Genomic DNA, 17,036 nt, shown 5'->3' with positions numbered 1-17,036 from the left:
GAGGAAAAGCATATTTTACTGCAGCCTCACTAAGACTTTCGTGTTTCTGCTTGAAAGATGAAGATAGGTTGTTATTAAATTCAGTTCAGATTTAGCTAAGATAGCCCTCTGATCAAACATTATTGAAGAATTAAATTCAAACCCAATTGAGCTAGTTGAGCAAACCAAAAACCAAAGGAGACCTGAAGTATTATGCCCCTTTTTACAAGATGCTCTTTTATTTACTGATGTTCCTGAGTCTGTATGGGACGTTTTATCTCAAAATACTGAAGAAATATTATTTATAAGTGTTTGAAACCTTTTTAGGCTTTGAACGAAATTCCGCCATTTTGGTGACTGTCGCTTTAAATTAGATTGTGATGCAGCCCTCGAGGGCAAAGCTCCAAACGTCTATGTGTCTTCATAGCAACAGATTTCAAACTGGGCTAATGTTATCTTTGTGAAAAACTGAAAATGTCAAAAAAGTGTCTCAGAAGGCGGCAAATATGGAGAATACAGTGTTCATTTGTGCATCCACATGCATAACGTCTCTTAGCCGATTACGTTCTCTTCAGCAGGTACCCTGAAAAGTAATGGCAGATGGCTGCTTCTCACTCAGGGCTCTCTATGCTAATGAGTGAGAAGTTATCATTAATTGGCGGGGCCTTCTCCCTCTGATGACATGTACAAAGGAAGAATGTAAATCAAAGTGTTTCTGCAGACTGTTTTTATCAAATGTGATTATAAAAAACTAAATGAATACATTTTGACTATTAGAGGTTGACTATATTGACACAGTGCTGCCACACATCTGTGTTTAAACCCTTTATAAAAGTGATTTTTCCATATTAAGTCTCCTTTAAGAATTGGCTCCCATTTGATTGATGAGATGGAAATTGAATTTCATACAGGAAGCTGAACACACATTCTTATGTAATCTCTGTTCAGGTAATAAGCAGGGGTGGATTTAACCAATAAGCAAGGTAAGCGGCCACTTAGGGCCCTAGGAAAACTGTGGGCCTCCAAGTAAATATATATATATATATATATAACATTGTTTTCTATCATATTTTGTAAGGTGAGGGTCTAAAGTTTTTCATTTCAACGTATTATCTTCGCAAATTTGTCCCCCCACCTTCAACCATGGACCAGTCCACCAGTCAAATCAGTAAAAATATAGTTTTAAAAACAAAATAGTCCACTTATTATTTTTAGTTGCGAATTTATTTTAAGAAAACAAATCGTTTCAAAAGTTTTACAATATGCTTTACATGTTATTATTATTTTGCATTAATATAAAAAGTATTAAAAAGGAGAATAATATAAGAAAAAATAAACAGCAAATAATAATAAAAAATTTAATACAAAAGGTGTATTTTAGAACTGTTGGGCCCCTTGGCTGGAATTGATTAGGGCCCCAAAATCACTAAATCCACCCCTGGAAATAAGTATGGGAATAATGGCAGCAAGCCAATTCTAAATGAATGCTTTAAATCAATGATTTTATAATGCTGAGATTCAATATTAAGATCGGCTTACAAATTCAATGATTGCTATACTAAAAAATGACATAATAAAGGTATGTGAATATTAGGCATGCTATTGGCTGTTGGTTGGAAAGCATCTAGTCTTAAATCATAACACGGCATCACTTCTCACCGCATGTTTTGCATTGCAAAAACAAAAGTGCTAATCCTGCTGTCTTTATGAGACATTTTGCTTTCTTGTTTTTAATTCTATATAGGAAGGTCCACATGCACCATCACCAAAGTTGAGCTGGTGTTAATACAAGACTTTGGGCATCCTCATTGCTTATAAATGAGTCCAATTATGCCTCTTTTTATAAGATGTAAAATAAGTTTCTGACGTCGCTAGAATGATGGCTTAAAATACCCCACAAATAATATTTTATAACCCTTTGAAACAGACCCTTTTACCCTATGATATAATATCCATTTGTTGACTGCAGCTTTAAAGTTCGCAAGAAATCAAAACTAACCATGATTTTCTTTAGCTCACATTGCCAATTTTTTGGTGAACAATTCATATGTGCATGTCATTAAGAAAAAAAAATGTTTGCCTTTCTAATCTTTAATTGAAATCTGAAAATACACTTCCTGTTTGTTTTCAGTTAAATTATCAGATGACGTGGCTTTGAGGTAATGGGCATGGCTAACATACCTAACCATGCTGGTCCAACTGTCCGTTTTGACAACAAACAGAAATGGTGAGCAGAAGTCTGTTAGGTTGTAATAACTCTTCTAAAACCTCTTTCCTGATCTTTCTGAATGAAATCCATTTAACTTGCAGTAGAAAAAACAAGCCATGCCCACTCTGCACATTTAAAATTCTGTTTCTCTAGAAACTGCATCACAATACAAAATAACAGTCGCAGCACCGGTTCACTGGGACTTTCAATTCAAATGAGATTAAGCTCTTTATAAAAAGAGTTGAGTTACAAAGCAATTACAGTTTTGATTTGTGCATTTTAAATCCTCTTAGTTGTTGACATTATCTTTAGCAGGTGAAAACTCTAATGGCAGATGGCTGCTCCACACTTAGGACTGTTTGGGCTAATGAGGGAGAGATCGTCACTGGGAGAATATCAAAGTGTTTCTGTTTGTATCGAGTGTGATTTTAAAAAAATATTGTAATTTTTTTTACCATTGGAGGTTGGCTATAGACACACTGTTGCTACACAACTGTGTTTAAACCTCTTATCAAAGTAACTTTTGCATAATAGGTGCCCTTAAAAATACTGCATTTCACACATTTTTTAAGAGCAACATTAAATGCAAGCACACATTAAGGTCTATATATGTCCTTATAGGTCTATAAACAAAAAAAAAAGTATTTCATTGTAATTCTACCATGATACTGCCTTCTGTTTGCTTCCTTAAAATAAATTTAAATATCTCATTGGTCAACTGCAACGTTCCAGTAACATCCTACCTGAAAAGCACAAGTCAGTCCATCAAACCCAAAGCCCAGATTACTTCATGGAGAAATACTTCAAATGTGGCAGGATTACTTTTTGATCGATTAAATACATTTATTCAGGTCATTAAACAAATCCATCATGTGAAATTTCAGATGGTACTTCAATCAGCTGAAAATAATCTCAGCCCATTGTCTGCTTTTGTCTGCATTGAAATGGAGCCTGACCCTGCTGGGCCGCAGTAGCCATGACAACAGGCCACAGATTGTCCTCGTCCACATTTTCCAGCACTGGAGACTTACAGTGCTGCTTATTTTAATGAAACACTTAGAAAAAGTCGGTTGAATAGCATCCAGAACTATGGTCTCCGCCACTTTAATTAGCCTGGTATTTATACGGTTGCTAAGGGAAACAAAGTCAGAGGCAGCAAAGAGTTTTCTTCCATTTATTAAGTTTGAAGCCCACTTATACAAAACTCATGAACTGCTTTTAGAACACTTTGATAGCTTTTCCCAACGTTTGGAAATAAATTAAGGAGAAGTAAACAGCAACACACACAAATAAAAACATTAAAAAAAGAGTGTGTTATGACAGATGAATATCCACGTGAGGAAGAGCAACCCTCACACAAAGGCATTGTTGTTTAGTCACATGTGCTACTCTTTTAGTTGTTAAACAAATCAAATTAAATCACTTTTAACCTTCGAAATAATGTTGGGGAACTTCAAACAAGTGTGAATCTTCAACTTGGAGGTTATCTTCCACTTGGTTTAGTTATCCAATGAGAAAATGGCTGGTGGATTACGTCGTTTCAGACAGGTTATTACAGACATGTACATGGGTCATGCAAAGTGTTATGCCGTGACACTTTTCTCCTGAATTATTACTATCATCAGACATAAAAACAGCACATTAAACAGAGGTCTATAGAGTTTTGCTGCAAGTCCCAGAGCTTTTAAGAAAACAGAACATGCAATGCCATTTGTAAATGCAGCTGTGCAAATGTGTGTGTGTGTGTGTGTGCGCGCATGTCACGGTATCCAATTTAAAATCCCTTTTTCCAGCTTCGTCCACACTGACCTATTTTAGCGACAATAGATTTGTGTCTGTGTGAAGTGTCTGCTGACCTGTGACCCTGACAGAGTTAAGTGTGTGTGTGTTTGTGAAAGCCTCTGGTCTTGAAACTTCATCGTGTAGCGAAATACACATCAACCATTAATACTTACAATCATCACTCTTTCTTCATGAATCGACAATAATGTTCAATAATCAAAGAGTACTGAAGTAAAGTTCAACAAAATGCTTATATATCAGCACACTACTGAGATCTTCGCGTAAAAGAATGAGTGTGTGTTTTGCTCTGGGATCTTTGTAGAGCAACTCAGGAGCTGCTTACCAAAAGCAGTATTTATTATTATTATTATTAATGTTATTAAAATACCAATAAACAAACAAGCAGAGCAAAAGAAAAGAGAATTCGACTGGTCACAGCAAAATTTCTGTACACAAATTTTAAGAAAGGAGAAAGAGGTTTGGCAGGGCGAGTAGACAGACTTCAGAGGGGGAATTGGGAAGGAAAAGCTGCCCCATACAGGGGTACTTTGCTGAAGGTGGGGGTGGGGGATGGAGAGTGTGGTTCCGGCTGGCGAGCCGCTCACCTCTTCTTGGGGGCTTGGGCCGTACGGGGCGGGGTCACAGGTCGCCCTGAATTCACCCCGCTGTACTGATACTTTGCCTTCTTTTCTGATGGCTTCAGGATCTGAAAGAGAACAGGGAGTGTTTGAGTGTATTTGGAAAGCACAATGCATGCTTGTGTGTGTGCGTGCACGTGAATGATGCCACACCTGAAAAGAGCACATGAGTGACTCATCCACACTCATCATTCCACCGGCATTGTCAAACTCCCCGCAGTAGTTTGGCGCTGAGAATAGAGTGACCAACTGCCGCTTCGCAAAGAATTCATAACCATCCTCAACCACCTGCAAAACACCACACAATCACTACACAAACTACAACACAACATCTACACGTACAAGTCACAAAACATAGTCATGGATGCTGATGGGTAGAAATGAACTGGTACCTGATGTGCCCTACAGATTAAGTCCAGGTCATGGCGGTTCAGGAATTTGCTGACTACATCAGCACCAAACGTGAATGAAACACCACGATCATTCTCTCCCCATCCCTGAACGTCCTTATCAGGGTCCGACCACAGCAAATCACACAGCAACCCTTCAAGAGTTAGAGATTCATCATGAAATCACCAGAGAACGTGTGTCTGTGATATTTCATTATATTACCTTGAGTTTAGTTGATTGCTTATATAATGATTGTAAAAAGGCTGATTTATACTTTCATCTGGCGCCACGTAGTGGACCTTTGCTGACTGCGCGTGCACCTCACGAAACAGATGAGGTTTTTATTCTTGATGTATTCGCCGATTAGATATTTTTTTAAATGAAAGGGGTTGGTCAAAAGATACTCAAATCAGACGGACAAACATAGAAATAGGAAGTTTTCAGAACTACGTCATATCATTAATATCATTCAAGATTTTTAAACTAATTATTTTTATAAATTATTTTAATGATTAGAAAGATTTTTATAACCATTCAAGATAAAAAAAGAAATAAAAAAAAAAAGAAATCAAACTTTGATGCATCACTTGCTTTTGTTCATATCTTGGACAATTTCACCTATTGTAGTTTATTAAAATATGAATGACAACAGAACACGGGTTGCTATACAAATATATTTTTTTATTTTAAAAAGTACGCTTAATAAAAAATACTGACGTTTCTTTTTAGATTTAGCCTGCTCAACAATTCACACATTACTGTCTGGCTAGTTTGTGTCCTCTACAGTTGTATACTAAAAAGGTCCAACATTCCTGACCATTATCACCAATAAAGCCTAGAAAAACAGGGCATTAGTATATTGTAAACCGATAGGTCCAAATATTCTTTTCCAGTTCCAGTCATCAAAGAAATAATTAGTTACTTCATTTTAGTTTTGTAACTATTAAATTGTTTTAAATTCAAAATTGTAATATATACATGAGTGTAACACCTATGAATGGTGGTAAAACATATTCTGTAATTGTGTATTAAAACCACCTGAATCTTCATTTTTGCCCTTCCCTCTCTTTTTGGTTAACAAACTTAACCCTCAAGTTTTTCTGAACTTTTTTACAAAAACTTTTTTCCTTTCCCATGGCTGTTGCAATTTCTAGCCAAATTATTGGTCATGTGGTTGAATGATGTCTGTACAGTAGTACCTGTTTCAGACAAAATCTCTTCAAAGAGTTTCGTATTCAACTCAAATAAAATGCAGCGCCGTTTAAACCGTTCGCTCAAGTCTCAAAAAAATTATGCGCGCTCTGCCAACTGAAATCATGATGTACGCACCCAAAGTGAACCTCCGCAAACACAGAGATGAAGTCACATTCGCCGAGCATTCTCAAGCGAACTCATTGAGTATGAATCAGCCTTAAGTGGTCAATCATTATTAAATGTAACAACATGTTTTCAATGGCCAATGTTAAATGTAAGTGAACCTACAATACATAAAAAACGAAAAATCTAAGTAATTGAAAATGCTGCCTTGCAAACTAATTAAGTTTAAGTTAAAGCACAAAAAACTAGATGAAGATAAATAAAAAATAAACTCATATAAATGTAATTAAATCAAAATGACCATATTTAGAAAAAGCCAAATGCACAAAAATGGTTCAAACTGAAAATATTACAAAGCTACTTAAAATAGCAATACAAATATAATATTATATAACACTAAAACAACACTGTGGCAAATACAATTGTAAAAGATGATAGAATTGGTTTAGGAAATGTAAATATGGGCAACAAAATTTGTTCAGAATCCATTTAAAGCTTACTAAATTAATAACGTATCATCAATTGTCAAGACTGCCAGATTTTAGATGGAATCAAGACATTAGCAGGTTATTGGCACATAATGTTTTACTGATCTAAAACAAGAAATTTGTCATATACACACGCACACACCTGTATCTGGGACATCAGTTGGTCGCATAATTCGACGTATCTGTTCCATTGACTGCAGATCAGGAGAAAGACCTTGATGGACATGAGAGAGACAAAAGAGTCAGAAAAAGAGAAAGCATTAATATTTTTTAGACCCAGTTGCTCCATTTTATCAGGCCAAGAATCACTTCAATAAATCTATCCACATTCATACACTTGTTCTCACCTCCATGGCAACAGAAAATCTTCTCATCTATGATGGCAGCAATTGGGAGGCAGTTAAAGCAGTCTGTGAATGTCTTCCAGAGCTTGATGTTGAACCTGCGCTTGCCTGAAACATACAAATGGACATAATAATACAGTGTGATGCATTACCTGAAATCATGTCCAGCAGGTGGGAAAATCTAGAACATGACTACACAATGTTTGCAGTTGGGAGAGAGGGGGGTATGTTTAAATATGCATGCTCTCAAATGCTCACACTCATCGTAGAAGCCATAGATACGGTTGATGGAAGCGCACTCATGGTTTCCCCTCAGAAGGAAGAAATTCTCTGGGTATTTGATCTTATAGGCCAGCAGGAGGCAGATGGTCTCCAAAGACTGTTTTCCTCGGTCCACATAATCACCCAGAAAGAGATAGTTTGCCTCTGGTGGAAAACCACCATATTCAAACAACCTCAACAGATCTGTGTATTGTCCATGGATGTCACCTAGAAAGAGAGAATAATCATCTTAAATCAATAAACGAACATGGATTTAGTTAGAGTATAATAATATAAAATAGACCTAAAGGCCTAAAGACCCTCGACACACAAAATTCAGGTTAATGACTCTGGCGCATACACACACACACAGACACAAACAGAGAGAGGTCTCAGGTGTGCCACAGAGAGAAGAGAAATGACCTCAAACCTATCCTCATTACATTTATATTTATAACCTGCTCTACTTACGCAGATTTCCAAAACCTTGAGATAGAGGGAAAGGAATGTAATTAAAAAGGCAGAGATTCTCCTCTGGAGAAGGAGAGAATCTAACCTACCACAGATTTTAAGTGGAGCCTCCAGCTCCAGCAGGATGGGCTGGCTGAGGAAGATCTCTCGAGATTTAATGCAGAGTCCTCGAACTTCTGCTTCCGTCATCTGAACGATCTTCCCAGGACGACATCCTCGCACTGGAACAGCAGACATCAGCATTAGTTAAGATCTGGTTAACATCAATTTCTGTTCCATAAGTGTGACAACTTTATTGCAGCCTCAATAACTGGGTCAAACGTGGGATTTTCTAATCACTCAATTCCCGAATTGGCCCACATACCATACTGTCCTTCACACAAAAATAGACTTTCTCAATCTGGCAAACTGAACAGTCTGATTTCGCGTGCATCTGACTGATCAGACTTTTACCACCTGAAAACAAAGACCTGTTTGTAAAGTGCTGCATAAGTGTTTTTGAGGAGAGCCAATGGACTTGCTAAAGCTTGGACTCCACCATCAAAACTTTCTAAGATATTCCATGAAAGAGTTTTGCTCTGTTACTGGGTATCCAAGAGAAGAAATAATTATTCTATTTTCATTCTCATGACTGGGAAATAATGTGCATTTATTTGGGAAAAAAATAAAAAATAAAAATAAAAAACAGCCATAGTACTGATAAAGCACAACAGTTGGTAATAAAATGTCCATTCATTCCCTTGACAGGGAAATAGATTTTTTTTTACAATATCTGATCAACCTTTAAAGACTGACGATTTGAGCTCTGAGGTTAATCAACTCCACATGCTTTTGTTGAACTGATTTCTTTAGCTTATTAAAAGTATATATATATATAAAAATCAACTTTTTCTCTGTTGTTTTTAATTAAATATTTGTAATGTTTCATAAGATGGCAGTTTTGTCCTAGAATAAAGCTGTAAAAAAAATACACTGTTTATTTATTTGTCTAATTTTCATATACTTCTTTGCTTCAAATCAAAGTTATTAATGGTGCTATTCTGGATGGATGGACATTTTTTAAATCTTTATAAAAAAATCTTTTTGGAAACCAGTGCTACAGAAATACTGGACAGGAATTAATGCACTCTATATCAGATAATCACTTTAAATATTATAAACCATGGCTATTAATTTCAGATGTTTGTCAGACAGGCCTCTTCCTGTATAAGCGGGCCAAAACAAGTTGCTAAGTGGACTTTAACAATAGTTAAAAGTGGCTGACAATGACACCTGACGCCTTAAACCAATCAAGGTCTAATGGTGACACACCAAGAAAGATTTATGATGCATTGATTCATAATCATACATTCAAACTTTTATAGTCATTAAGAAATTAGTTTTCATTAGTAAGGATACATTAATCTTGATACAAAAATAAAAATACTTTCACATAGTAACAAAATTTCTTTCATTAAAAGGCTGTTCCTTTGACCTTTCTAACTGCTATAAATTGCAGAAAAACTGATCACAGAATTTTGAGTAGAGTATTATAATAAATAAACATTAAGTTTATCACAATTATTGATTAATCATCTGATTGTGTGAGTAAATGAGAGGAAAATATATATTATGGTTACAAAAACATTATGGTTACATTACAAGTAATTAACTATGCAAATATTATTGCTTTGCACAGCATTCATTTAACTCGTATGCAGACAATAGCATTAAATTAACAAATTCAGGCTTACACTGTATGTGACAATCAAAACAACATTAAATTAGCAATCACGATGTTTGGTTTGACAATTAATTAGGAACAAATATATGCGATTGTGACAGACCCAATCAACATTTCTATGTTATATCCTACACACTGCTGTTTATGTGAGTGGGAATGTTGAGAGTGTCTGGAATTCTGCTGGAATGTTCCTGCCCCGCCAAGCTGATAGTAGAGACTGTAAACTATTTCTCTTAGAGTTTTGTCTAAAAACTTCATTTGAGGGAAAAAAAAACTAAAAACAAGAACCTGCAGAAATAATTCAATCCAAGACGGCGAAAACGACATATAAAAAAATGAGAATGTGCTGTGAGAGGGGTGAGAAAAGTTGAATAGCTGAGAGACAGTATATATGTCACTGAGATGGAAAACTCTTTTCTTACAGCCATGAAAATGGTTATATAATGGCGCAAACCATTTTAGTCTTCAGGCCGTCCACCCTCACAATATCCCACACACACCAGAAATGTTGGAGACTCTTTGAAAAGAATGCTGTAACCCCAACTACTGTGTATGTGTGTGTACAGTGGAGGGCACTTTATGAGATTGCATGCATGGTACCATTTGTACAGATTGAACCGTGTGTGTGCAAGTCTAGTAGCTGATGAAATGTCCCTGTTTTTGCAGCATGACTAAACATAAGAAAAATCTGAATGTGTGTGTGCGTGTGTGTGTTCAACAAGTAACCATCCAGACCAGTCTGAACTAGAATAGGAGTTGGCCAGAAACAACTTAAGAATAGCAATCGACTGTATGATATAAAAAAAAATAACATTGCATAATTTTGTTTTGGTGTGATACATAATGCAATATGAATATAATTTGTTTAAATGACTTTAATTGGAAAGAATTCATAAATTCAGATCTACTGGGTTAATTTTGTATATATTATCTGCATATATTATAATACAAATATAAACATTGATAAGCACAATAAATAAACAGAGTATTATTGCTTTCTGGGCAGTCCAACAGGATTAAGGCACAGATATCGAATAATGAAATATAAAAGAACACAGTTTAGCCTTCATCATCTAAATGATTAAAAACAATTAATCTTTGCTAAAGCTACAAATGTTATAACTTCTTGTGCCCAAATACTTTAAACTGTGCTAGAATAATCAAAATGAAACAATGAACACAACTAAGCAAAGCTACAACTGCCATGCACATCTTGTCAGAGAGACACAGTGTGATTAGCAGTAAATCACCTTCAAAGGTCAGAGGACGCTCTCTCGCAGAAACTCTAATTAGCCAAATAAACACAACGAAACCCTGGAAACTTCCATAGCGATTGCTGAATAAACAGAAGATTTAACTGCTTTCACTGATTCAGTGTGACGAATTAACACATGACTATGGAGTCAAACAAAAGAAAGATTTCTTTCAAACACTCAACTGAAGTTAGGTAGTGAGTCTGGAGTAAAACCATGTTTTTATATGTTGCAGAATTTACTACACAGAACTGTATTGCACTGAGAAGTAACGCAAACAGCTGTCATTATCAAAGAATGATTATCTGGATGTTGTAATCGAGTGATTAAATAGAATTTGAATTCAAAACCAATTCTTTGCATATAGCGTAACTACATAAACTACTCCATCTGAACGCACATGCTGGAAGTTTTCTAGAACCAGTGATGGGGAAAGTTACTTTTGTAAGTAGTGCATTACAATATTGAGTTACTCCCCCCAAAAAGTAACTAATCACTAATTACTTAGTTACAATTACAGTTACTTTTCAAAATAAATTGTTGAGCTTTATACACTGAATAAATTGCTTCACGTGGCCTTAACAAATGTGTCAATCGGTTCCCAAACAAGAAAAAAAATTGTACTATATTACAAAACGTAGTTGCTTCTACAGCTGACAGTGGCTGCATCTCCTTAACAATAAAAGCAACAGCCATTTTTCTTTTACTTTAGCTGAATTAATTGTTTCACCTGGAGAACGTGAACTGATGTCAGTCATTTGTTGTTTAGCTGGAGGAGGGGTGCTGGTGTAGTGCTTTACATCCAGTTTTGTTTTTTCGATGTCGTATTTCTTGCAGTTGTCAAAAGTTTTATTTGCACATAATCTACACTTAACAACAATTCACTTCTTTTCTTCGATGAGTTCAAAATAACAAGAATCCACAGCAAAAATGCAAGTCTCCGGCCAGCCATTGTTTCTGACTGTCTGTAGTGATGACGGGTGATTCGCGAATGAATCGTTTGTTTTTACTGGATCTTCTAAATGAACCGGTCAAACCAGTTCATTAAATTGATTGTGAAACGGTTTGCGTCTGCACCAAGTACCAACATCCTAAATACCCCACTGACACAAAATAAACCAATATCCTGAGTTATTCTGCTACTAGTGCGGTACACTGACTCATTTGCTGTGAAAAAAAGAGACCTGATGATGATGAGTGTGAGCCGACTGTCTATTCTCTCGCAGCATGCTCTCTCATTAAGTGTGCGATTCAACCTAAGTTATTTTTTATTCCGCAACATATTTTGTAAAAGTCAATAAACAAGATGAAAAGTAACTTGCATTACATTTTTTTAAAAGTAACTCAAATAATATTACTTATTTTTAAAAGCAATGCATTACTTATGTAAAAAAGTTACATTATTATGTAACACACGTTACTTATAACTAGGCCCACACAGAATCTGCACAAGCAGAATTCAGCAGATTTTTAGCCTATCATTAATTCTGTTTATTTACTTGAGTAAATGTGTGTAAATCTATATTTATTCAGTTTTTTAAATTAATTACGGTAATAATATTGACTGATATGAAAATGTTCATCTGATATATGTTCAATGCCGTTTGTACAGTAATATTTTCTGTCTTTTAGTAGAAATATTATATGAGAGATTTGCTTTGTTTAGCAAATAAAGTGAATCTAATTGGATTTGCATTTTAAACATAAATAAAAGTTAAAAGATTTTTTATTTTTATTTTACATATTAAGGTTTTAGTTATGATACTCCCAAAATAATTCTGCAGAAATCCGCAGATTTTTACCAAAATTCTTTGCAGAAATAGCAAAAAACGTCCGCACATTCCGTCTGGCCCTACTTAGAACACGTTACCCCCCAACACTGACTAGAACTGGCTTTACTGATAAAATGTGATTGAAAATCATATTTGATTACTCTCCCAGCTCTACTTTCACTCTATTAAGGTTGATCTTTGCAATGACTCTACAAATCGCAAGGGTTCTGAACTGTGGTGCCAGATCAACTATAAACGACACCTCCAGGAAAGTATCTACTGCTGGTGTGCATTACACACATTGCGATGTCAATGCTGAAATATCACACTGTGCAGCCTTGCAATCAACTTCAATTTATAAGGCGTTTTAAAACTAATTCCTCAATCTGATTCCCTTTTTCATCATGTTTGGGTCACATTACATAACAATACATAAGAACCAAATGAGACGGACAAGCTAAACTGATTCACTTTCCCAAAGCATCATTTTACAGAAATCCACAAGATTATCCAAGTCCTGACGGGCAGCTATTAAACCACCATGGGTAAAGCAGCAGGCCACTTGATCTTCACAGATAGAGAAGTGTGATCAAGAGACACAGATGGAATATGGGAGAAACATACAGAGATGTGTTTGTGAGACCATGAAAATCGAAGTTTGAGGAGCCGAGAAGCAGGGTCATACAGTATCACAGATGGCATTGCTGAGTGAGGGTCAGCAGGAGGGTGTAGGGACAGATGGACAGGCACAAGGCCATATCGGTTATCAGGGTGGTGCAATAATCCACGGCGCTTTCCTTTATCAAAAGTAACTGAACAGCAGAAGTTTGTGTAGCAACAGAAGTTACTGAGAGAGACAGAAATAATCCATGGTAGATCATAATCCTAGTCCCTCGAGACAGAAACATATCCTTTTACTACTCAGAAATATAATACATGAGATGGAAAATGTTTTCAGCAGTTAAGACTTGATAGTACAAGTCACTTTACATACCAAAAAACAATAATCCAGTCTACAGAGGAGGAATTATTCAAGATCCAATCACCCGTAAACAAGATCTCAGAAGGATCTTCAAAATATTATAAAGATCATGAATGTTAGATACAATGTGAGGCTCTGAAAATATGAATGAATTAATTTTAAGATTAGGATGTTCAATCAGTGTTACTGAGAACAAGTAGCCTACTTCGAATTTCTTCATAATCTCATAGTAAGATTAATATTGAATTTCAACTTCATTAGTAACATACTACAGTTATTTTAAAGGCTATTTCAGACTACACAAATACATGCTGACGATTACCAGATAACAGCATATAATTTCTCAAACCTTTTACAATCTAATAAACGCTGAATCAGAAAATTCACCCATCCAATAAAACTGCCAGCTGTCTGTAGCATGGGACGATAACCATTTTCACAGTATAGCGCGGTTTGGAAAAGTCAAGGTTTTAAAACAGTCAAAATTTTCTGCAATACCATTCCTAAAGTATGTGTACTTACTTTTTTATTTTCAGTTTTTAGGACAACAGCATCTCTGGCAGAAAAGATATACAAAGACGTTGTTTTAATTTTTAAAAAATCTGTTTTTGAAACTAATGAAGACAGCAGAAGTCAACGATTCATTTGAATTATTTAGCTGGACATAAAATATTTTAATGTTTCTCAAAATAAAATATATTTTGTTCAAAAAGGAAAAAAGTTTTCGTTTTTACAACAGACATTTAAAAAGAATATATTTTAGAGGAGTAATCACAATACCACGAAACCGTGATGTTTTCATCCAAGGTTATCATATCGTCAGAATCTTATACCGGCCCATGCCTAGTTGTCAGTGTCTGAGTTTTGTGAATTGGCCTAAAAGAACAACTACATAGTGTAACAGCCCTTACAGCACACAGGAGGGAATATATAGTTATCATTAACATTCTGATGAGGATTCAGTGTAATCTAACCAAGTAGAATAATAAGTAAATAAGTCATTAAGGGAATGAAGTGGAACATTACTATGGCCAAGTGCACAATGTAATGTATTAAAAGTGTCAACTGCATTTAAATGCAAATTTATTTCAAATAATTCAAATTAATTTCAAACAATTGTAAACTATTGTGAGTTAAACAATATGTGAGACTCGATATGTAAATATGGTAACCATAGCAAAATTTTTGTTAATAGCTACTAAAGAAGACTTTAAACATATTTCTTTAGAAGACTGCTTCACAGAGGCCACTCTTCAAGTTTTGCCACATATAATTATTACAAGCAATCCTTGCGAAGTGTCTTTCGACTTTAAAAATAGTTTACTACTACAACAGGCTTGTTTATTATAGATAGAAAATATAGATAAACATTGTTTTTTAGGTTTATTATAGGCTTGTTTATATTTTATGTTTCTTTTAGCAATCTGGCAACATGAATGAGTCAAGATGCAACTTGCTCCTTGTGAAATTACTTTGATACATTCAAATACAACATTAACATTTGGCTGTTAAACTTTTTTTTCGTTACAAACTGTAGAATGTCTGTGTATGTGCCCATCAACATGCATTTCCTTGAAATAAAGCACTTGCTGAACGTACTGTAGTTGCCACTCATAATTGACTGAACTGTGTGTGAACTGCAAAGGATTAAACAATCAAATCTGAACTCAAATCAAATTTAGCTGCAGAGTATCCGGCCTTATAGCAGTGAAACTTGTGAATATGCAGTGATAAATAGGCATGGGCCGGTATAAGATTGTGACAGTATGATAACCTTGGATAAAAATATCACGGTTTTATAGTATTGTGGTTACTGCTCTAAAATATGTTCTTTTTTAATGTCTGAGTAAAAAAAACAACACCTTTCCCCCCTTTGAACACAATATATTTTATTTTAAGAAACATTTAAAATATTTTGGAGCAGTAAACATGTTCGGCTAAATAATTCAAATGAATCATTGACTTCTGGTGTCTTCATTAGTTTTAAAAACACTGATTTCATTACAATTTAAAATGACATCTTTGGATATCTTTGCTGCTGGAGATACTGTTACATACCATAGGAACAGTATTACAGAAAATTTTGGCGGTTTTAAAACCTTGACTTTTCCAAACCGTGGTATACCTTGAAAAAGGTTATCGTCCCATGCCTAGTGATAAATACATAACAATGCAGTGAAATAAATAAATAAATAAATAAATATATATATATCTCGATTTTACCTTACATTCTTTTTATGGCTTTACTACGCAAGTTATAATAAACTTTTTTAAAGAAACCATTGAGACATGAAAGGAATGCAACGATATAAAGATATGATATAAAAATATGTATTTATGAAGAGAATACAAATTATAAAAAAATAATACATTTAACGAGGAAATATAAGTACGATAATGTAACGCTGTGAATTGTAACGTTACTTACTGTGTACCATTAGGGATATGACTGAGTGTAATATGACACACAAAACACCGCGTAACATTAATAAGATGATTTAGAAAATCCATTTGTTTTACACAATTCAAGTTATAACGTACACGGTCATTAACACGGTAATGCTGTTTTTTCAAACCAGTAGAAGCAGAGTCGAATGGAGAATCGGAATTACGTCGGTTGCATTCGCCTAAAGTCGACGACGCAGCGGGCACCGCAACGTCCTGCCCTTTCTCCCATTTTCTCGCTTTCTTTAAACATCTGCTTTATAAACCACAGGCCCTCGCGTCTCATCCCTGCTTTGGTAGATATTAGATCTAATCTGAACCTCCCAGCGCTGGTATGAAAGCTGCCCAAACCCCGGGGCCACTGCCGTGTTTGTAAACAGGGCGCAGAGACCCGAAGCTTTGCTCTATCTTTAAACGCTAAATTTCCAATTCACCAGCGATAAAACAAGTCACAGCTAGTGTCTAATCACGGAGTTAGTCGTATAAACGTTAGAAAGGCTTAAATTTCAAACAGCTTACCTTCAAGAAGTCGAGAGATGAGACTGTCAACGTTTAATTCCCCCTCCGCCATCTTCAGTGCCGAGTTCTGCATGCAGCCCTTCAAGCAACGGCCGCTAGGTGGCGCTTGCAATGACGTCATTCACTTGGTTACAAGCAGTTACGTCAATATTAATGACCTTTTCATAAATATTTTATCGCGTTTGAAGGCAAACTTTTGACCTGTTGATAGGAGTTTAATTGTTAATGGTGTTTCCTATTGTTTAATGTTTGCCTATTTGTGTATTTGGTTTCTCTTCTAGATATATTTTTTACCTATCAGAATTTTACTCTTGGCATTTATTTATTTAAATATTTTAATAAAATCAAGATTTATGTTTATGTAATGCCAAGTTAAAATGTATTTTAATACCTTACCTTCAACACATTGAAAAATACAAAGACAAATATTTGTTTCCACTGATGTAAACTACCTGACAAAAGT

The 17,036-nt window shown here is 35.2% G+C and overlaps 1 protein-coding gene across 1 annotated transcript; it reads right to left on the bottom strand.

Annotated features, from left to right (window-relative positions):
- Positions 1–3,348: 3,348 nt before the first annotated feature.
- ppp1cb (protein phosphatase 1, catalytic subunit, beta isozyme) lies at positions 3,349–16,655 on the bottom strand. Its single transcript, XM_056476815.1, has 8 exons — positions 16,574–16,655; positions 7,969–8,100; positions 7,406–7,636; positions 7,151–7,255; positions 6,946–7,017; positions 5,001–5,152; positions 4,762–4,896; positions 3,349–4,676 (listed from the first exon to the last, which is right to left on the bottom strand). Exons 1-8 carry the CDS (start codon positions 16,644–16,646, stop codon positions 4,572–4,574), a joined length of 1,005 nt encoding a protein of 334 aa, XP_056332790.1. The 5' UTR covers positions 16,647–16,655; the 3' UTR covers positions 3,349–4,571.
- Between the last annotated feature and the right edge of the window lie 381 nt (positions 16,656–17,036).

The sequence above is a fragment of the Danio aesculapii genome, chromosome 17 (genome assembly GCF_903798145.1).
Source record: "Danio aesculapii chromosome 17, fDanAes4.1, whole genome shotgun sequence".
NCBI lineage: Eukaryota > Metazoa > Chordata > Actinopteri > Cypriniformes > Danionidae > Danio > Danio aesculapii.
The sequence above is the reverse complement of the archived record's forward strand: the minus strand, read 5'-3'. Positions and strand labels throughout refer to the sequence as shown.

Bases quoted from the DNA above. Each gene is read 5' to 3' on its own strand.
- ppp1cb (XM_056476815.1), bottom strand. From the start codon at position 16,646: ATGCAGAACTCGGCACTGAAGATGGCGGAGGGGGAATTAAACGTTGAC. The intron at 7,637-7,968 runs GTAGGTTAGATT...CTCTCTTTCTAG, and splicing joins GGCTCCACTTAAAATCTGTG to GTGACATCCATGGACAATAC. The intron at 7,018-7,150 runs GTGAGAACAAGT...ATGTCCATCAAG, and splicing joins GATTTTCTGTTGCCATGGAG to GTCTTTCTCCTGATCTGCAG.